Raw genomic sequence first — 24,092 nt, forward strand, 5'->3', positions numbered from 1 at the left:
GTGGATTCTAAATTTGTAGTCTTAGTTATTACCTCTGAAGCCTTTCTTTGATAACATGTCAAATAACCAACTATATTGTGTGTTTTATGCTACTTTAAAAGTAATATATTAATTTTCTTGGTTCCCTTTGTTCTTTTTTTCTTTTGTTGAAGAAATTACTATAGAAGTTGTTTGTTTTTTTTCACTAATTATAAAAACTCCCACCAAGGATCAAAATATTACTTTCCTGCATTGCTGAAGAATTTAACTTTGCTTCAAGAACTTCATCTTTATAATTGGCTTTTCCGATCAGGAGTGCATGGTCCATCAGTATTCCTTTAGTTATGACCAATGAAAGTGAACATATTACATGGATTAAGTGAAAATGCAATTCATGAGGAACTGCAGCCTTACGTGAGGGAATGTAATCTTCCTGATAGCTTTCCCTCATGTGAATGTAATTTTATTTCATTATTTCTATCCCTGCCCACTGGTAATTTGAAATTAATGGAGTCTTACCACAGACTTTGCCCTGGTATTAGTTTAGAGATTAGCAGAAGTCTGCTTGAAACAGGAATACAGAATTTCCTAAAGTACAGAAGTAATTTTATAAATCAGATATAGTATGGTTAGTGTTATCTAGTTATATTACTTTTAATGATACATGATATATTTTACTGCAGAATTTCTTTTAACAAAATGAGCTAGTGCATTACATCATTAGACTTGTGATTGTATTTTTACTATTCAAAAATGTTTGTTGAAATATAATAATAATGAACAAATAACATAGCTGTGAAAAAAAAAAAATTGGCCCAAGTGTTGGCTAGAGACGTTTCTTCTAGGGACAGTTACTTGTTTTGTAAAATGAATAAAATAAAAATAAGAGAAATACTGGTGAACATTGAGTTGTAGAATCTCTGTAGTATAATATTTTGTGAATTCTGGCTTTAAAGTCAACAGTTACAGGTTTATTTCTTAACAGCATAGTATATAGCTATGTCATGTAGTGGTTTTTATATCATAATAATGTAACTTTATCAAAAAATCAAATTTAGTTTCCAAAACATTAAATTATCATGGTTTAGGTTTAAAGTATTTGTTTCAATGTTTTATATATGGTGACATTTGACTTACTAATTTTTATGATATGCAAATACAGGGATGGCAATATACTGCTACCAGGCTGGAAAGGGTTAAGACAAAATATTGCTCATATTGGTTATATATTCCTTAGTCTCATAATTTTTGTAAGATCTTAAAATTAGGCTTTACAGTTATGTGTATCCTTTATGTAACATAAATGAAATTGTTCAAATAATCGGTAACAGTCTTCTGTTTTGTTTTGTAAAATAGTGTGATAAATTATTTTCTTTTTACAGAAACAGGTAGAAGTGTTAACTTTATGGACTGATGAAGATGAAGTTAATATGGTTGCATCTGGTGATAGTATCAAGATAAAGTTAAAAGGAGTAGAAGAAGAGGTAACTTAAGATGAAGTATTAAATACATCTTTGAACTTGTGTATAGAAAAAAAAGAATGGAGTAAAAGTGTATTATATGAAACACAAATGAATAAGATTGGATTGTTGTATAACAAAAATATTTAAGTAGTAAAGAGATCGTTTTCTCCTAATTAGCATTATAACAATGTTTGGTGACATTTATATTTCTTACGAATATTTCAGAATTATAACTTAACTTGAAGTTAAAAAAAAAAAAACTCCAAACAGAATGTGTATTAAATTATCATGCAGTACATTGATTTTATGGATCTTATTTGAATATTACCATTTATTTGATTGTTACAATTATTTCATGCTGTTTACATTAAAAGGACTTCCCACACTTTTGAAAACTGTTTGAAGTTTCACATTATTTTACTATTCAAAATATAAACGTTTAGACCAATGTATATTTTAGTTTTTAAGTTTCTCAGATCTGAACTAACATGCAATAGAAAAACTATTCGTTCCACAGATAATTTAAACCTTTATTGAATCATGATGATAAAACTGATATGGAAACAAAATAGTTTCTAAACAAGAGTTTATGAAACTTGTATCTTAAGGTAAGCATAAGTAAAAGGAACTGTTAAAATTAGAAAATATTTTGAGTTACTAATAACTACTAAGTATACTACAGCAGCATTTCCTTTCAGATCTTATGAATACGGTAGTATTCTAAGAACCCACAAGTAAAAGTAAAAGCTAGTATGTTATAATGTGTCAACCACATCTGCCATATCCATTGCCAGTCTAGGCTCTATATACATATATAAATCAATATTCATGAACAACAACCGTTAGGGTGGTAATCTGATTATCCAAGTAAGATGTAATTATCATCATTTTTATGCAAGTCCCACACAAGTCAGATTTTTAGGTAAGAATTACTGACACATCATTATTGGATTTAAAAAATAATAATAACTGGCAAACTAGTTGTAGGTCCTATTTTCAAGATTTTGTTTTTAAAGGCCTACTGGTGGATCAGTGGTAAGTCAATGAGCTTATAATGCTAAAAATTGGGCCTCAGTACCTGCGATGGGCAGAGCACATATAGCTTATTGTGTAGCTTTGTGCCTTATAACAGACAAACATTGCTTTTAAGGTTTATTACTGGTTTTCATGAAATGTTTTACCTCGTGTGTGTGTATGTATATAAATATATATATGAACACAATATACATCATCTAGTATACTGTTTTTTGTACACATGATAACATTCAATATATTGTGTAAATTAAGAATAAATAAAAAAAAATCAAGAATATAAAAATATTTATAAACATGAGAAAACGTATAAAACAGCTGCCCATTGGTTTCGTATGGACCCTTTAATTTTATTGCTTTTCTTGAGAAATTTATTATTTGCACATAAGGTACACAATTATGATATTGCTGATACTTTTTAGGAAGTGCAGTCAGGCTTCGTCCTATGTGATGCAGACAATCCATGTACAGTGGGGAAAATATTTGATGCTCAGGTATGTATGGTGATTACCTTTACAAGTGGTTTTATACAACCATTTATAGAAAGATATATAATCATATACACACTTTTGGATGAGCTGTGCTTTACGTTTAAGTTATAGTTATTGTTCAACAGACAGTGTGAGGTAATTGCAGGACTAAGGGTCCATGGTTCATGTCCCATTTCTGTAGAATTGTGCTTCACAATTTGGACCATAGAGGCATCATGAAGGTGCCTGTTAAATCCCACTATTCAGTAAAATTAGTCTATGAGTTGGTGTTATGAACTAGCTGCATTTTGTCAGGTCTGTCTGTTCATATTGGGGACAGTTAGTGCAGTTAGCTCTTGTATAGCTTTACAAAAATATTCAAATCATAGAAAAATAGCATAAGGACTGCTTGCCATAGATCTAAACATCTCCAATATGGCCAAGGTAGTTCAGACTTCTCTGATAACAAAGTTTGTTCATAACTTAGTATTTTTATAAATATATAAAGACGAGGTGTTAACCCCCTTTACACTCCAACAAGCTTTCAGTCTTTTTTTGACCCAATGAAGATAGTTAAATAAATTTCATGAGACCTAATACATAAAATTTAATTTGGTATTTGTACAATTTTTAGGTTCAGAAGTTTCTGAAATTTTATTGGGTAACACTATTGAAAAATAAAATATTTGTATTTTAGGTATTGTGCATCAGAAAGTTCCACTTTATGTATCTAATCAGCTTCAACTTGCTTGATATTTACTAATACATTTAATTTATTACTTTTGCCAACCAAAACAACTGACATTCCACTGTAGATAACACAAACATGGCAAGAATGATAAATATTTATTTGTGATCAATGACTTTACATCTCATAATGGCTTCACCATTACTTTTGTCAGGTGTTGTAGTGTGCTATTTTGATGATATTTTCTGGTTGAGTTCAATTTACATTTAATAGTTATAATTTGTTTTTAATATGTAAGTTCCTATATTTGTGTTTTTTGAATAGTTTCCCTTTGCAGGTCTTACTTACCATATTTGCCAAACCTAAATATCTTTACCTGATATTTTTCATTGAACTTTCCTGTACCCTTTGAACAAATGTAACATAAAAAAAAAAGGAATGAAATAAAGCTATAATAAAAATGTCCTACCTCTAAACTTTGAGGATTTGTTTTAAAATCTTCTCTTGATGTTGTTTCAATGTTTTCATATATACATGTGATCAACTTTTATATGAATCTCTCGTATTCTTGACTAATAATTTTAAAGATCAGAATCTTCTCTTTCTGAGAGTTGTTAGTTTGATACTGTACTTCTTTTCAAAGTTAAGAACCATTCTAAGTTTGCAGGAACTATGTGGTCAATACAGTAACTAAGTTCAACCAGTACATTAACAGCTAAGCAAACAAGACCCAAAAATGTAAAATAACCACAAAGTTAACTGGAAATATTGAAATTTGATTGAGAAAGATAAATAAAAACTTGGTACCAGAAAACACAAAAAATCTATTTGTACAATGTTTAAAGTTCTGAAATTTATAATTAAACTTTAAAAATACTGTTGTGAGTTTGCAATTGGAGTGACCCATCAATCTGTTTCTTAATACAACATTGGTGTTATGGAGGATCTACAGTAAAGCTGATGTAATCTTGGCATCTCATGTTTTTAGTATGACATTCTACCCTTGTGTTCACTAATGTTCAAATAGTAATGTGTTAGGAAGTTTTGAAATTATTTCAAGTTTTAGTGTGATTGTAATATATGATAGTAGAAATTGTTTAAAGAAATCTCTGAGGGTGAATACATTGTTTTATTTGTATGCTTTACGTGCCTAAAATTCATTTGATATGATTTTTTTAAATTCACAATGAACTTTTGTGTTAGAGAAGAACGAATCCTATAGTTTATTGGAGATACATATTACAGGTGGTGATCCTAGAACACAAGTCTATTATATGTCCAGGCTATACAGCTGTTCTACATCTGCATGCATCTGTTGAGGAGGTTTCAGTCAAAGTAAGTTTCTATTTCCTTAAATTTGTGGTCATGTAGACATCTAAACTTCATACTAATATCAGATATATTTGATGAAAAATTTACCTGAGGTGATGAATCCTGTTTGAAGAGGTTTAATGAATAATTTTTAATATAATTTGAGGTAAAAACTAATTGTTTGGAAAATATAATTTATTAAGACAAGTGATAGTGTGTTGTGTAGCTAAAATGACCTGCAGGACACACTTTTGTTATTAACTGGAGTGATAGTTTAGCAATTTTGCACTTTCTGTAGCTCGAACTGTGGTAATCCAAACTATCACTTATTTTCAGTGGATGTGCTTTACTGGACTCTTACTTCATGTACCAAATTTCAAAGCAATCCATTAAGAATTACACAAGATATAAAATCTCCAATTATGATTGAATTTCTTCTCTTTATTTGATAGAAAAACATACTTAACATTTATGGATTTTTTCCAAATTTGGTACACCGATAGATCTTCACAGCATACAGTTAGGTGTTAAATGTTACCTAACTATAAGCCACAAGAGCAAAGTTATTCAACAAAAACTGCTCAAAAAGTTACATGAGCTATTCTTCTTTTTCTGAAATTTTTACTACAGCTTCATCTAAGAGTAAAAGTGGACTGTTTTCTGTCATTTGGATTAAAGATGGCTGATTTAGAGCAGCACAACTATAGCTTGAAAGCACGTGCAGATAAATAAGTATTGGCTAGGCCAAGCAAACTAGATTAGCATTTTCTAGCTCAAGTTTTCAAAAGAATCATATGGGTGGACATTTATTATTCTTTGCTAAATTTTCTGAAATTCTGTTAATTAAAGAGTATTTAAGCATCACTTCATATTACTTTAAGCAATCAGCATAAATAATGATGCTTGATATGGCTGTAGCGAGTGCATGCAAGTGATAACAAGAAAATGTTAATCTAGATTCCATGGTGTTATTATAAAGGAAGTTATTAACAGTTTTAGAGAGAGAAAACTATCACCATTTTTAAATATGGTTGGTTCTGTAAAGTGTAGGTCTGTTCTGAATAATATGGTTGCACTTATAAAGTTACTGTTAATGTCAAGTGTCACATTCTTATTTGACGTGTATTGACAAAAAAGTCATGATATCTAATCAAAAACATCTTGGGTGTGAGGAAAAAGTGAAGGCAATAAAGGATTGAGCATGTAACTTAAAGGAATAAAATAAAAATTGTTCAATGGGCATGATGGTGAGTAAAACAAAATATGCAGCCTAGCTAGTTAATGAACGAGTATTTGCTGTAACATTCTTATTAATGCTATAATTGTAGCTACCAGTTTGATCACCAATTTTGATTTCATTCCTTTAAGTTGCATGCTCGTTCCTTTTTGGCCACACCTTTTTTTCACACCTAAGGAGTTTTTGATTAGATAATATTTTTCACTCTACTTGCTGATCAGTAAATAATGATTAAGTGAAAAATTTACTGAAACAGAACATTATCTTTAATCCTAAAAAATCTTATTTTGAAAGTATATACAGTTTTGTGTGTTTCCTGCAGTCCATGCTAGTTGAAAATGTAAGCATTACTAAATATCATTGTATTTAACACAGGATCTATCTCTCAACCATAAGTGAAATAATATCTTTGGTTAGCAGAGTAAGAAATAAGGAATTCTGTTAATTGTATCTTGGAGGTGTTGCATACACCATTGGAAAATCTGGAATCTGCTGTATCCAACTGATGATAATTTATTTCATTTGGGAGCATTCAAAGAGAGACAGGGTTTCATAGTGACTGCAGCATTCACAAACATGGATTATTTCTTTTCTGGATTCTCAAATCAAATTATGTGACTGTCATTGTATGTTTGAGGTTGGAGACCTTATTCTTGATCTGATTTGGCAGAGGACTACTATCACCATAGCAGTTTTGGGCTTAGTAGATGGATTTGCCTCAACAAGAGCTGCCAAAAAGTATTATGATTATGTCCACAACAGCTGCACAGGTTACATGTTGAACATCTCAACGTTGCATGTGCAGATTAATAAGGGAATAATGGTGATTGATGACAACGTACTGAAGAGTAGCAAAGTTCTAGTCATGGTTAGTAGGGCTTAGAGCTGTTTGCTGAAGATCTGTTAGGCTCTGGTCTGAAAAGCAGATGCAATGGCAGGCGAAGAATGAAAAGGTTGTAATATCTCCATCAGTGACACAACAAGAAGTACTGTCATTAAGAATGGGGTTTCTGATATGGATAGGCATAAATCCGTATATTTTTGTCCAAATTGTAAATTGTAATCATCATATCCCAAGTCATAGATTTTATATATGTCATCCCTGCCACTGAAGTGCTTCTAACTGAGGGGGGGATCTTGTGTTAACCATGAACTTGTAACATATAAGAGAGGGTAGAAATATTGTTCACTAGGGTGTGAAATGGCATTACTTAAGTGCTATTACTGATTTTTATGAGGCTGGTAGTTTATAATAGATATTAATCACAACACCCTTCCTAAGGTTTCTCTTTATATTGTATTTTCTGAATCCAGGCCTTAATCTGCCTAATTGATAAGAAATCTGGAGAAAGAAGCAAAACGCGACCCCGATTTGTAAAGCAGGATCAAGTGGCCATCATGAGATTTGAATGTTTAGCTCTGACTTGTATGGAATCTTTTAAAAAATTCCCACAAATGGGACGGTTTACGCTACGAGATGAAGGTATGGAAGTAACATTTTCAGATTTAATAAATTTCATAATGTAGTTTCTTCTTTATAATATTTATTAACAATTGCAAATAGATGTGAAGATTATATAAACGTATGATTTTTTTTTTATTGTAGGCCGTACCATCGCCATAGGAAAAATTTTAAGAGTAGTAGAGTAAAGATTTAAAAGAAACTCCATGTAAAAATTATCTGAACCAGCATGGAATACCAAGGAGGTATGCTGCATCCCACGTATCTAAGATCTGGAGTTTGTTGACTGCTTAGCCATTCATGTATCAGGATTCTTTCAACCACAAACTCGTTGAGCATGGGATAAACTACTGATAAAAGTATCAGCACACACACACATATATATATAATATATATATATATATATATAGTTTTATCTTCCAAGCAAATGAAGAGGAACACATCTATACTGATTGCCTTTTGTTAGCTTTTTCCAAAAAGAAAATATTGTCTATTTATGAGATGGCTGCAGACTGTACTTGTATTCAAGAAAAGTTCTACACAGAGAAACTTTTGTATTATAATAAACTATCCTGGTTGCTGGAAAGTTCCCAAACACCTTCATTTAGTGAGAACAGAGAACCCTAAAACTAGTGAAACAAGCTTTATTTGGATGACAATTTCAAAATCTACATATGTGGAAGGAGTAACTTCAAATACCTCTATAGAGGTTAAAATTGGTTGCCTTGTTACATTAATAAAAGGGGTACTTGTTAACAGACAGACTGTGATGATCTTGATTTTATTGTCACATAGTAACTACATAAAACTAAGTATGATAACATACTAGCATCTACTTCTCAGTTTTCTCTGATAGCAAAGCTCCGAAGCATTTGGAAAGTCCTAGACTAGATTTTTTAAAACATCTTCATAACCTGCATAAAAAATATATATTTTTATCACAAACTTGAATAGGGTTCATGAATATTACCAATACTAACATTTCTCCACTCATAATTTTAGTTTGCCAGATTTACAAATCTTTCATGAATATTTTATACTAAATTCTAAAGCTGAATATAGAAAATATGTCAAAGCTTATTATGTTATCATAAATTAAGACACTGATTGGAAATATGGTTTTTTCTTTTGCATAGAAGCGGTAGTTCTAATACCCACATTAATAGGGGTTAGGGAAAGTTTGATAACAGCAGATTTTAATGTGGGGAAAATGGATAATTTCATCATTATGCTCAGTCCAAGGGATCAACCTCGTAACCATTTTGCGTGTATCATCAGTGAACATTACAAGGCTTTTGTAAGCATAATATCAGATCTTTTCGAAGGTTGACTATCCAGCATGCAAAGTAATTTTGATTTTAAGATTAAAAATAGTTTTATGCATCAGAAAATTTCACAACCTTCAGATAATTACCAAACATTTGTTTTAGAAAAACTTTATCTGTTGTTTTCACTACTGTATCTCTGTACAGGTTTGGTCAATCTGATTAACCTCATAACCACGATAAAAAATAGTAGTATAAATTATGCTTTTTTCATTCTAAATAGCTTAAATCTCATAACATCTATATATTATTTTATTTAGCTTTCAGCCATGCCTCACTAACATTACAGAAGTGGCTATGGCGCAAGTTGTCCTATCTTGGCTGTGTTCTCATGAATGAGTATTTTGTGAAATACAGTCAAGAGTTTAGTTATAATAATTATTACTATTTACAAATAAGTTCTTAAATTTCATAGTTTCTTAAAACATGGAACAGTAAATATAGAAACCAATTCTCTTCTAGTTATAAAGTATGTACTCGTTCACTGCTTGCCGTAAGTTAAGCCTTATCAAAATTTGCACGTGGAGGATGTAAAACAAATTTTTTTTGGTTTTATATATGCATTTTGAAATAAAAAAATCATACATTACAATAACAATACCACAGAATTCCACCAATTTATCAAGCTTGTAACTAAGCCATATTTGGGTCAAAAAAATATTTTTTGAGTTTACTGCTTGGAATCTAGCAAGAAAAGAAGGTTTCCTGCAGAGGCTGAGAAAACCACTAAGGGGACATTCTGAGCTTTTGATTGGGTGAAGTAGGTGTGCTTAAGAAAGTATTTTGAAAAAATGGAAGAGGTGGGCATGGCCATCTTAATGGATACCTCAGAAAATAGAAAAGACTGGAATATCTTATCTTAGATTCTAGCTTGTCAATATTAGTAATTTGAGAATCTATAGGCTTTGTATTTGAACAAATGATGCATTCAACATACCATGAGACACAATAATCAGTATTTATGATTTTTTCAATATTTACTAATGTATAATTTGATACCAAACGTATTGACATACATTCATAAAATAGTAATTCAATAAAATTTTGTATGTGATTCTACAAAAATGACATGGCCTTTGACCCATATTAGAAGTTAAATTATTAAGTATTTAATAGTTCTATGCTATACCTCATGTTATTCATATACATCTTCTTTATCTGCTATGTATTTAATAATGTCCGCAGGTGTTAAAAGTTGTTCTGCATCAGTATCTGAGATTTCAAAACCTGAAAGAAGTAGAAATATTAGTTTAAAGAAACATGGGGATATTGAAATTGCAGGAAAATATTGTATAACCTTTCTTCTTTTAGTTGACATTAACAAGAAATTCAAAGATGATTACACACAAAATACACCACTAGGCTTTTTACCTAAACTGTAACAATTTAACCTATAATTACTGGTATGTCTATGGATCCCATCTGCTTTTTAAAACAATCTATATACCAAATAGTTTTGTTACAGGTTCCCTTATACATGTCACATAATAAAAATCCCATTAACTACTGCTGAGGTTTTTATGTTCTTCCACAATCTGTTTACATTACATAAATCTCAGACTTAATTTTATCAACTCCGTGTAGCTAACCTGTTAAGTATAACTATTAAACTCTGGACTTGCTTGTATTTAAGTCAATAATAATTTATGTACCCCATAATTGTCAGCTTCCAGTAGGAGAATAATTATAATTTCTTAGTTTTATGGAAGTGTTTTCTTCTTTTTTATTCTAATTTTTTTGTGTACTGTTTAGGTGATGCAGGACTTTTGCCAGCTACAGTTGGTTGCTAAGCCTTACTTAAACATGCGAGTGTCTGTTGTTTTACTTTAATGGTCAAATGTAGGACAGCATATTCCCCATTCTACACAAGTCCCTAGACTGTTTCAGAAGACATGCTGTCTGTAATGAATAGATTCAACAGAATTTATCTGTCCTAATATCCCACCCCCGAAAGGATGAAAAGACAAATCTTACCAAACTCATCCTCCATTGCCATGATAACTTCCACGTGATCTAAACTGTCCAGACCCAAGTCATTCATGAAGTGGGACTGTAGATTTAACTGTAAAGAAAAAAAAATTAATGTACACAATATACACCTAAACAATGTTTGTTTAAAATCTTTGGAAAAAAAATTATAAATAGTACTTTATTAATCAACATTAAGAAATAAAGTGAACTGAAAATAATAGTTGATTGGTTACTTACTTTTAGATATACTAGTGATTTTTGAGGGTTGTAGAATAATTCAATCCTAGTAATTTGACTCCCCGTAATAATTTATTAATGTAAAAAAAAATTGTTTGTGTTCCCTAATGACTCCCAATATTTGGAAATTAATTTTAACTTTGAAGATCAACTTATAACTTGCATCACTTTTATTGTTGATTATTTTTTGACAATAAAAAATTATTACAAGGAGTGAAAATACTGGGAGTCAAATTATCAGTCACTATTTTTAAGTACTTAAAAAATCACTGCCACTGAAGTAGCTTTCTTATGCCTCACTTATTAGGATATTAATTAAAACAACTCAATAGCCATTAACGTATTTGTTTATATATATATATATATAGCTCAAAAAAAAACATTTAAATAATCAATCTTCTTACAATGCTACAAGGATGCATATTCCTTGAACAATAGAATTCGGAATATTAGATAAGCATAAAAATATATTAGTTTGGTTTTGTTAAAGATTCCTTAAGAAATCTTACCTTTTCAGAATCTATTTTGTCATACAGTTTCAGGACTACAAGCACTCTATCTCGAATAACATCAAGAGTTAATGGAGATTTTGTACAGAAGTAACAAACATTGAAGAGTGACTGTGAAGAAAAATACCACAGAGCTTAACAGGTTGAAATTTAATAACATACATTTTGTCTATTCAAATTTAAAATTACATATAGAAGAATGTAACAAAATTTTTAATTGTCAGATCACACACTTTATTATTTAGTCCATAAATCTTTAGTAAAATTCATAAATCAATATTGTTGCGCACAAGACTCACACATTACTTTTGAAAGCTTTGTTATGAATTTTGCGCAAAGCTGCATGATGGTTATCTGCAATAGCTGTCCTTAATTTAGCAGCTAGTCATCACTGCCAACTCTTGAATCAACAAAGAGTAGGATTGACCATCACAGTATAATGCCCCCCACAGCTGAAAGTGCGGGGATTTAAATTGACTTTTAAAAGGGCCAAAAATGAAATACAAGTTCCAAAATACTTTACTCAGTTGCATATATACGTGGAAGCCATTTAAGATACATTTCATAAATCACAAATTTTAATAATAAACACATTAGACATTAGCAGTTATAACTGATTTTTAGGCACAAAGTGAAGATTAAATGAATTATCTTTTATGTTCACAAACAAAAGCAAATTACACTGCTATTTCTCACCATAATCCCAACAATAAATACCTAGGAAACCACCCACCTTTGGTTATGTTTATACCCTTGCTATGAGCTTTATCCTAGAGGAACTCAGTCACCAACATCACTTTTAACTGCAACCTTTTTGAGTCTCTCTTTACCTTAAAATTGTTTCAAAGCCATTTGTAATGCTTTTAAGCAAATAAGAATCAAGGAAAGTGTAATGTACATTGTACAGTTATGGTTTTCAGTTAAGAGCCCATTCTCTGCTCATCCATGTGCAATGAAATGTGTGATCATATGGTTACTGATTAAGTCAGTAAATCGCAACACATAAAAGAAAGTTTATAAATTTACTGACTATTTTTGCCTGCTTCAGAGGCAATATCGTGATAAAGGTATTGATATAAAATGTGTAACAAAAATGATTGTTACACTCATACAGCAATTAAAACTTATAAGTATATAAATTACTACATTTATTATCTTTTCACCTGTCATTTCTGCCAAAAAATTCCGGAATTGGTCTTTCTGATAGCCTTGATCTTGTTACCAACCTACTTACTGATAAAGATAATAAAACTATGTGTATATCATAAAATTGTTATTGAAAACATTTATTCCATTCAATTTAACATAGGCTTTGAATGGGAATTTGCAGGCTTAACTACAGTGTGACAGTAATGGTGTTTAAGTGTTTTTACTTAAGCTGTCACAACTATAGTTAGTAAAGAATTACATAACCTAATTTTAGGAAATATTTTATTTAAGTTTCAACTAGTTTAATTAGTTTGACCAAACCTGCTGAAAGGGGATGCTTTATTCGTCAAAAATCTTCAATCCAATCAAAATCCTACTCCTAAATGTGCAATTGTCAGAATTAAAATGAAAAGCTTGCAAAAATATAAAATTCATGCAATTTAAAGATTCTGAGACTTATTGAAATAAAAAAGTAATTAAAAAACTTTTGTTAACTCAAAATATCTAATGTTGCTTGCAGTGTTTTTAAGCTTACCTTAACTGCAAAAGGATAAAAACTGTGTGTTTTAAGAAATTAAAATGAAACATCATACTGGAGAAAAGTTAAAAGGCTGGAGTAGGAAACAACTGTTTGTTTCATTAATGAAGGATAAGACATTATTTTTAAGAACACTAATTATTTTCCAGGTGGGTAGAATCTATAATTAAATTTTATTTTTGTTGTGATTTAGAAAAACATGGGAAACTAGCTAAGAGTAAAGCTTCCATTCCCATCAATCTAATCTAGAGTACTCGGCATGCATCAAGAAATGTTAAGCCTTTCAATTTGACTTTGGTTTAAGCAAGTCACTGCAATATATTTTTATACCTCATAAAAATAAGTTTAAAAGTTAGCAGTTAATTCACAAATTTTAGCATGGTTTGAAGAATTTATGTTTTTGCCTTATCAAATTGATGAAGTTTTTTTTTATTGGGCTTCTGCTTTTTGGGTGAAATAAACCATGTGAATGTATACCCAAAATTTCATGTAGTTTTGAAAAAATTGTTACATACTATGAGCTTTCCAATTGAGATTTATTTGACTAGCAAGATCCTCCAAGGGTCTGTTTTGGGACCTGATAATATTTAGATGCTGGAAAAAACTAATTGTACAAAGTAATATTTCTCTGCACTCAGTATCTTGGCAATCTTACATCTTTGTAAATCAGTATATGACTGTGGAAATTGAGTTTATTTATGATACTTTGGTGTGTGGAGGGGGTGACCTCGAAGGGCTGAATGGTTTTATGTCACACTTTGGCCTTATGTCTGATGATTTGTCTTACCCAATAGTTTTTGAGAACTTAATGTATTAGTTGAATATTCTATCAGATGGATTTGCTATACTTATAAGAAACCATAAAATATGTGTTGTGACAAGGGTGAATTTTCTTTTTATGTACTAGCTGCAGGCTAGTAGACATGACAAACGTACTGGCCTGAACTGAAATTCTACTAACCCAACTTTTTTTTTTTATCAATGTAATGAGTAAATTATAACATACCTATGTTATTGCAATGATACCATCCATACATAATATAAAACTAAATAAACTTTATTGAAGCATATGTGACCCAGATGTAAAATAAGTGAGCAGTTTAACCAGTCTACATGTGATAGACTGGTATTCTTGGCATATTGAAAGTAAAGAAAATGTAAACACTGAATGAACTGACTTTTATGCAGGCCTTGAATGAAAGTGCATTATTCTTGTATCCTAACTATATGCAAATTAAAATTAAATTGTGAAGACTTACCTACTACAGCTATTACAGACTAATGCAAAGCTTGTCTGGAGATTTTAAATGTTTACATGTCTAGGTTGCTAGCTGAAGTCTACATATTATGAACATGTATTATGGTGCTAAATATCATATTACTTGTTACTATATTTTAACACGTACAAAATGTATGCTCAGTTTAGTATTAAAAAAGTAGTTAAGCTTTGAAAGAACTATCAGTTTCTTACATGTTTCTGTACAATTTATTCATCTATGAGGTAGTTACAACATTCTTGATAACTTTGGTTATTTCAAAGTTTTTCATTTTTACAGCTTATGAAAAATAAAAAACCAAATATCATTAGTAAACTTGTTCATTACTAACATCAGGAAACAAACCAAGATAGAAAAATCAAGTTACATCAAGTTTGGGTTGACAAGTCACAAACAGATGAAAATCTGTCATTAATTTGTTGTATCTTTATCTGCTTTGAAAAAACAAAAAATATTAGCTTTCTGTGTAGGCTTAGCTCTAAGTACTTATTTCACATGTCAGTCTTAAAAACTAATACTCTAGTTTAGATGACACATTTGATATTTATTGTTTATAACTCTTTTACAAAATATGTGGAATGATCTATAAGAATGTTCCTGCATTGTTAAATTTAACAACTGTGAAAAACATGTTCCATATCATAGCAACTTGTTCGTCAACAAAAGCCTCGGCTAGTTTGATAGACACAATGTACTCTCAGAAGCTATTTATTAACACCTAAAGACAATTCATGAAGATTGGACAAGTGATGTTCACATGCAGAGTATCAGCAAACATTTATTTACTATAGCAATTATCTATGAATGTTAACTCGGGCACCAGTAGATTGAAACCTACATGGTAATGCCTGCAAAAGATATACTAATAAAAAACTACTAACCCCTTACCTGAATTAGCAATTAAATATATGCCACATCTCAGCATATGTCAGTGTGTTGCATGTTTAAAATAAGAAACATAATTCTTTGTCACAAACCAACAATAAACACTTTGTATATCCAATATGTTGTAAATTAAGCTTTAACAAGATGCAAGTAGTAAACTTGTAAGTTACTATTTATAGAAGTTATGTAAGTGTAATGACATGGTAATATATGAAGTAATGCTAATTTCATTACGAAGAAAAATTGTCTGTTCTCGGACAAGAGCTACAAATCCAATTGATCAGAATGGAAAAAGTTTGTCCAATGATGGACTAGTCAATTTTAATTTACAGGTGTTTTCAAGGATGAGAAAGATAATCTATTACAATTAGATGGAGACGATGAATGAAGATAATCATATGTAAGTGACACAAGAAGTGAAGCTAATTCTTCATCCAATAAAGTAGCTGATACATCAGTTGATTATTTTCTATTATCACCTTCAGGTCCATGTGGTAAACTGGAATCAAAAGTATTGATCACACAAATTCAATAAATCAAAATCTGAGGCAACAGAATGATTAACAATATCCTCTTCAGATTGTTCAAAAACAGTATCTTCCACAATATCGTGGAATTATCGTAAGTATAATATGGTATCATATTTGTAACATGGCAAGTTCTAACATCTGGTACACTCATCAATTTGTAAGTTACATCTGAAAGTTTTTCTTTAATTCAAAATGGATCATAATGAATAGGAGCTAACCTTCCAGTGAAATCAATATCTTCGTGGGATTGGAAATTAATTTTGTTTCTGTTGTTCATGTTTTATCTAATTTTTGCAAGATGAAGGAATAACATTTTCAAAAAGTTTTTAATAATGAAGTTAGAAAAAATATGCAAAACAGTTATACAGCATTGTGAAACAAGAGTAAATACAAAAATAACTTGGCAATTTAATACATACCACTCAACATGTTACAAGATAAACAGTTTAACTCCAGGCATCACTGTCATCTCTTGAGTAGATACCTCAACTTCAAGAAGTGTGCACCCAACATTACATACAGTTTATTATAAGTTCCACCTTTATGAATGACAAAGTTCATTACTTAAAGTATATGGTAAATGAGTAAACTACAGCACAACTTCATGCAAATATATATACATAGCTGGAAAAACTACTGTTGAACAACAGGCCAAACTGATTTGAGGAGAAGGAAGCAACTACACATAAATTGAGCTGCTGTGATGTCATAGGAGAAAAATGATTCTTCATGGGTAAGTCTCAAGACACAAATTACCATAATACCATATTAGAAGAACAATTCTTTGTAGACAAGTCTAAAGTAAAGACAGAGGATGTCAATGTAACCATTCTATTCTAGGCCATTGATAAAAACCTCAACCAGCTCAATAGCCACAATGTACTCCCAATAACTGTTTATTAAACACATAACAACAACTTACATGGGACAGTTTATGAAGATTGGACTAGTGACATTCACATGCTGAATGGCAATGAAGAGAATCGCTTTCCTAGACACATGTAAAAATGCTAACTCAGTTCAAATATCAAACCTCAGTTATCATTAGATTGATACCTACCTAGTAATGAAAAACTACTAACCCCTTACCTAACTCAGCAGTTAAGTATTTATATAATGCAACTCAACATGCATTGTTGTCATATGTTTAAAGTAACATAACATAAATGTATGTCACAAATCAATGAAAAATAAACACCTTGTACATCCAATATCATGTGACTGTTGAGTTACTTCCAGGAGTGAAGTCCCAACACTTAAAAAAAATATAAAATTAAGTTATTCAGTTTACATACTCCTGAGTATCATAGAAAAATCTTACTGTTTTTGATCCCCATGTAGAACTCCTTCAGATCACCCAGCACATACATTGTTAGTCTCCCTCAGGAGCTGGTATCAAGTGCCATGTGACCATTCTGGTTCAAGAGCAGGTATCCAAAAGTTAATATGGTGAAATGTTTCTGTCATATGTCATGTAGTTTTAAGACACACAAATATGGTATAAAAACATTTAATTAAAGACATTTTACAATTATACTGTGTTTAAAGCATACACATTTGAAAAGGTGTATTATTAACACAGTATACAAGAAAGGTTGCTTTAATTTTTGGTTATTCATGCTGACAATACAGGAGATATGCAAAGCATTTTAAAGTCAAAGTTGTTAATGATATAATGCATATAGAGACATAGTAAATTAATAAGCTATGCAATATTAAAACTTGTTTTAATGTTACTGATTTTTATATAATACTTAGTTTGCTTTTCCTTTGGTGCATATTTTTTTAAAGAAAATGGATTTGCATGTTTTCTCTCAGTAATTTATACATTTTCAATTTATTATTATTATAAGTAGTCTCAACTAATTAGTGTTGCATATATTTTCATTATATAGAATGGACTCACAAAAAATGAAATTTAGGTTTTTAATACAAGATCTTTACCCTAATGGTGACATCATACATCTAACAAATTTTGGCAGGGTTCTACCACTACAAAATTTAGCACTACATAACTGGTTACATCATACACTGTAGTTTAACCTCACACAAAATGATTGAAAAAAATGTAAGTAAGAGACTTTCAACTTATTATTAATAATAGTTGTGTGTGTAAAATAAGTGTGTAATGTTATATTTCATTCAATAATTGTGCCAACAGATGCTTGCACTTGAAGGAAGAAATAATGCTAATTAATTCCTACTAATACTATGTTTGTTTGTTTGTAATTAAGCACAAAGCTACACAATGTGCTATCCGTGCTCTGCCCACCACGGGTATCGAAACCTGGATTCTAGTGTTGTAAGTCCGCAGACATACCACTGTGCCACTGAGGGGCACTAATACTATGAAGTGCTGACTGAAGTAACTTAGACATTTTTGAAAAAATGACCATAAACTCCAGAATAAGGTTATATTTATTTCATTTAACATTTCATTTTTATACCTTCTTTTAGGAGCAACTTATTATTTACACAGCTAAGCTCGAAGTCACATAGATAATTTTGTTTACATTAAAACAAAGCAACATAAAAATCTAATGGTATGAATGTAGATGTGCAACATAAAATTGTAGCAAAAATCATTTTAATATTGATGCAAAATGATATGCAGAACATAAAATAAACAAATGTAAAATAAATAATATTAAAAAAATTATTTGAAAAGTAAACTAGAGAAAAGGGTCTACCATATGAAAATAATCACTCAACTTTTGTCAGTAATAACTGAAAATACTGATGCTACACTACTAGCATGGATTAATAGTCAAGGTGCCACCATTATGGAACAACAGAAAAAAAAGTGTAGTTATGATCTAGAACAAAAATTCTAACATTTACTTTAAAGTAATGCTAACATGATAGCAAAAATACCTAGTGTCAATCATGAAGTACTGTATCCTGTATAATTAAAAAAAAGTAATTCAACTGCACACTTTGTCTGCTTTATCTGCAGGCACAAAGTCTGCACTCACAACCAAACAATCAGAAAACATAACATTATGTCTGGTATGCACATGTATTTACTCACTTCAATGGTCTACCTTGATTGGTTATAAAATACTAATCACAGTGAGGACATAACACAGACTACTGGAACATTTTATTTTACCTATATTTCAGAAAGTGAGAGCCAATTTGAATTCAAATGTCACTTTTGTTTAATGAACTCAATCATAACAGCAAAATACCCAAGAAATTAATAGCATTGCTAAAACCTAACCACAGCACTACACCTTACTGAAAGATCACATGCTAGGCAACTACACTGACCAATAGTGTCCACCTGTGGATCAGCAACAGTCTTTTTTTGGTTCAATGAAAAGATAATCGACCCATTACCATCTTATGTTCCAACTCATCTAAGTAAGGAAAATGATTTTCTATGCAAGTTAGAAGAAGTGTCTCTCAAAAAAAACTTGCTCCTTTTCAGCCGAGGTATAGCTTCTTTCTACCCATCAATCAATATTTATGAGCAATAATGAATATCATAAAAAAAAAAAAAGACCTGAATCTTTTTGGTATTCCTCTGGAACATTTAGAGTGGTGCCTTTGATTTATTCTGACTAATAATTTTAAATTTGACAAAAACACACACAAAAAAAAAGGTTGCTATTGGAAGCACAGTTACAGTAGTTTTTGCTGTAGTGTTCATGCACATATAAGAAAACAATGCAAGAAGATGAAAAACATCTCTTGTGCTTAAGGTGTGTATATGATATGATATTTTTAGTATTTATCCTTTCACTTTACATAGACTGGAAACATTTCACAGTTATCTGATCAACTTACAACTATAACTTTTACTCTGAAACACTTGGCAAGAAGTGGCCAATTCAGTTTCCTAGATGTTCTTGACTATTTGCAAAGCAGATGATAAAAGTTTTGATTGTTTTTCCTACACTCAGATTCACATCACACTACTCATATGAAAAAAAACATCTATCATAGGAATTCAATAGTGTTTGTCAACCAAAAAACTGAAAAGAACTTGAGGAAATACAATGATTTTCCTTTTTCATGGTATATGGAGAAATTTACCATAATTTTCCCAAGGTCATGATTTTGTGTAATATCTATAGTTATCCTCTCAGAGCTAACCAGTGGTTTCTGGTTGTCCATAACAGCCAAAATTATCGCTGGCCAACTCAAATGCACTACTACGTCGTCCTTAGGTGCCTAACCTATATTGGTACATTCAGGATACTATATAAATTATGTATAGTATGTCTATGTGCACTGTGTTCTGATTTTTACAGAGATACAATCATCAAGACAACACACAATGTTTAAGATAAAAAGTGTTCATCATGAAGCCTTATAAGCCTGTCACAGTTTACAACCAATAACAGCCACTCAAAAGATTTTGATTACACTATATTCATTTAACTGTTTATATTTTGTGTGTTTTGGTACATTAGACTTAGATACTATTTTCGATTTAAGTTGTGGATCTGAAATGGCTAAGCAAGCTTCAATTTTCTGCTTTAACTTGGGGTCAAAGTTGAGTGATTAAGACAAAGTAGGCATAAAGTCTTCGAAAAGAGAGGTCATTTGCAAATACAATCAAAACAAACGCAAAAGAATGTTTCACGGTTCCTAGCAAAGTAGTTGTAACTGAAGTATGACAAGGAGAAATGGGTCATGTTCTGCACATAACGTTCCTCAATAAAATCACAATTTTCTAGCAGTTTATGAGCTTTCCAGTGTGTGATATGATTTAGAACAATGTAACTCCAAGTTTATAATTTTTGTTAGTCAACTAACTTGTTCATTTAAGTGTTAAGATCTATATTTTATTGTAGACAATCATAATTGGCCCAAAAGTTGTCCACCAGACAACCAAGTCTTTCATTCAAGTGTTAAGATCTATATTTTATTGTAGACAATCATAATTGGCCCAAAAGTTGTCCACCAGACAACCAAGTCTGTATGTCTTATTTTGAACACTGCCAAGATACCAATATAATAAGCTTGTTAAAACTTCTTTGTGTGAGATGACAGCAAATGTACACCCTACAAAGCTTCCATAATGAAAAAACCTGTAAAAAGCATTGTGTCAGAAGATATTTACTGCAGAGTGACAATGCATAACTAGTTTCGGTTGTCCTAAAACTGTTTACAACTAAAGGAATGAACTGACAAATGACAATGATCATAATAATGAAAACACATGAAATGCAGAATAATGAAAATAGTTATGGCAATGATGATGAAAAAATAGGCTGTAGAATGTAGAAAAAGAAGTTATGAGCTGCACTGCAGAAAAATGAAACTAATGATAATGAAAAAAACTCCAGATTATCAGAAGAGAAAAACAACAAAAAATTGAAGAGTATAGAATATAGAGATATGGGCTTCAAGCTACATTGCAGAACAATGAAACTGATGATGATGAAGAATGCTGTGGATCATCAAAAGAAAAGAGCAGGGGCCTGCATAAAAATGCATGATACAGAAGGATTTCTTGGTAAAGCTGTTTAACAGTTACAGCATGACCATTACTATATCCATAAAAAACTAAAAAAACTCCTCAGATGGAATGCAGAACAATTAGAAGTTTATAAAAAGAAATTTGTGACCCAGTGTGGTATCTCAGTATAATATGTTATAGTAATTGTCACATTAAAATTTTACATTTCAAAATATAACAAAAAAATATTTTATATTATTAATACACACAATCTACTGACACCAAGGGAAAGCATCATACAGTAAGCAGAACTGGTAAACAGTAAACTTCCAATAATTCATTAGACCATGATCAGATGGAGCAGTCTAATTATAATATACTACGATTAACCTAGACTACACCTTAGAGGATTTAGTTACCCAAAAAAAAAAGGTGTGATAGGAACTATAGTGCTGAAATTTTTAAACTTGTGTTTCAATATTAAATCATAAAGATCTGATACATGCACACTATTTTGCAAATATTTGGACATTTTTACAAAGGCTGAGTCTATTTGCTAACAGCTGGGTACCAAATTTGTGTTTGGCTATTCACCCAGTGGCTGTGTATCAACTTAACAGTTTGGTTAATCACAGAGCAAATTCAAGAATGTAGATGAGTAACAATAATATCTTACTAAATAACAATATTTAACATTGGTTGTTTTTAAGTTACCTTGACTCTACCATACATAAAAATTGGTGCACAACTCAAGTCTCACAGAAAATGAGAATTTCCTTAGACTGTAATGACTACCATGCTAAGAGAAATCTCATCTATAACAAGGGGGAATCCTCAATAGCTGCAGCACTTGAAATACTTTTAGGCAAAATTAGAATAAATTAATCTGATACCTTTTTTTCCTTTTTATTAACTATATTTCTGTGCACCAGCAATACCAAGCATGAGGGCACACCTACGACCAATTCGATTTTATTACTCACCAAGATTTATACAAATACATCAATCGAAGGAGTTTGACCTTCTTAGTCCAAAACTGTAATTAGATCTCAAATCGGTCAAAAAATGACAAAGCTATGAGTTAAACATTTGTACTTGAAAAACTCGGGGCCATTCTATGAGCCACTATGCCACAGCATAAAAAAAAAGGTGAAAAACATCTTTCCTATCTTTACAAACTAGAAAATGGGAGCAAAACTATTTAAAGGGAATATTTATTTTAAATCAACCTCATTTCACAAATTACTTAACAGATTAAGAGTCTCATACTCTTCCAAATTGGTCAGCTGAAACAGTATTCAGGTCACAGAGCATCCACACAAAACCCTCACTTGATACAATTTAAAACTCCATCAATTCAAATAGCTAAACTCTCAATAACTACTCAGACACTCAGTGAATAGCCATTTTGTTTGTTTTTTAAATACTGCATAGATTTGTCAGTAACTTAGAAAAGCAGTTGAGAATGAAAATTAGCAAACATTACAGCGAAAAACATACCTTAATTAGATTCAGTCACTGTTATTAGTATTACGCTCCTTTTCAAAGAATTATAAGCTAAATACGAGTTACCAAGTAATTATAAGGACTTGGCCTAACTACCAATACTAGCTTTGTCAGTTACCGAATTTATACAAATTACATTGGAAAGTTCTTCTTTAATCGAGTCTAGTTTCCGTGATGTCGTATATCTGACCTAAGTAGTATTACTATTAATGTTACTATTGTTCGTAACACTTAACTAAGTAGTTTTAAAAATTTGCCCTAAGCTTTCAGACTAAGGACTAGTATTACTTACCGCAGTTTCTCTCAAACGCTTTACGAAAATTAAATCTATAGTACATTTCTTTGGTATCTAACACGCTTTGCCATAGATTTAGAAGTTATAGAGTTAAACACACTTCTTTTCGCAGAGGATCAAACAATTAAGGAAAGTCTTAACTTGCCCTTACCTGGTTTGTTTTACGTAGTAAGGAACATTTTAACAAATATTTGTTTTCCCATGTACTTCTATGTATATCATTTGTGTTAAATACAGCTAGAGTAGGTGTACGGTGAGAAAAAGTCCTGGAAATCTTCATATTATGCATTATTCCACGACAAAAAAGTCTCCCTTGCAAAGCCATGTTCCTTACCCCAGTGAAAACCAACGCTCTCTGTCGGTTTATTTTGTTGTGTTTCTCTTCAATGTAATTTTTATTTATTTTTTTCGTCAGAACCATTAATTTTCGCCCGAATACATTGATTTTTGTAAAAAAAATTAGGAGCGAGAATACTTGTTACTCGATTTTAACCACTCAATTTAAGACATGAAAAAAATAGATTATTAAATAAATAAATAATATTTGTTTTAGCAGAAAGCTACACGTTGAGCTATAATGTAAACTTACAAGATAACAATCACAAAAAAAAATATTCAAGTAAGGGAAAATAATGGTCTTCGAATTTTTCAACCTCAATAGTACTGTTACGTCTCTGATCGTTTGTTAATTTCGCGTATAATTTCTTTCGGATGAAATTTTAGCGATACAAGTCCTTTCTTAAATAAAACTAGTTTATTCTTTCTCAATACAACTTTGCAATACACTTAATTTCCACAGTCACTTTAACTTCAAC

General features: G+C 30.9%; 2 protein-coding genes across 2 annotated transcripts in view; one reads left to right on the forward strand and one right to left on the reverse strand.

Annotated features, from left to right (window-relative positions):
• Window positions 1–8,402, forward strand: part of LOC106461846 (eukaryotic peptide chain release factor GTP-binding subunit ERF3A-like) — a 42,175-nt gene extending 33,773 nt beyond the window's left edge. Inside the window, exons 11-15 of the mRNA XM_022388922.1 lie at window positions 1,362–1,463; window positions 2,897–2,968; window positions 4,878–4,967; window positions 7,495–7,663; window positions 7,787–8,402. Of these exons, the coding sequence (XP_022244630.1) occupies window positions 1,362–1,463; window positions 2,897–2,968; window positions 4,878–4,967; window positions 7,495–7,663; window positions 7,787–7,830 (477 nt within the window). The 3' untranslated portion in view covers window positions 7,831–8,402. The remainder of the gene's footprint in view (window positions 1–1,361; window positions 1,464–2,896; window positions 2,969–4,877; window positions 4,968–7,494; window positions 7,664–7,786) is intronic.
• A 2-nt stretch (window positions 8,403–8,404) lies between these two features.
• Window positions 8,405–23,628, reverse strand: LOC106461850 (acyl carrier protein, mitochondrial-like). The gene is made up of 5 exons (XM_013921710.2): window positions 23,429–23,628; window positions 11,685–11,795; window positions 10,942–11,029; window positions 10,097–10,194; window positions 8,405–8,556 (listed from the first exon to the last, which is right to left on the reverse strand). Exons 1-4 carry the CDS (start codon window positions 23,600–23,602, stop codon window positions 10,103–10,105), a joined length of 465 nt encoding a protein of 154 aa, XP_013777164.1. The 5' UTR covers window positions 23,603–23,628; the 3' UTR covers window positions 8,405–8,556; window positions 10,097–10,102.
• Between the last annotated feature and the right edge of the window lie 464 nt (window positions 23,629–24,092).

This window comes from Limulus polyphemus, unplaced genomic scaffold (genome assembly GCF_000517525.1).
Source record: "Limulus polyphemus unplaced genomic scaffold, Limulus_polyphemus-2.1.2 Scaffold1044, whole genome shotgun sequence".
In the NCBI taxonomy this organism is placed as follows: domain Eukaryota; kingdom Metazoa; phylum Arthropoda; class Merostomata; order Xiphosura; family Limulidae; genus Limulus; species Limulus polyphemus.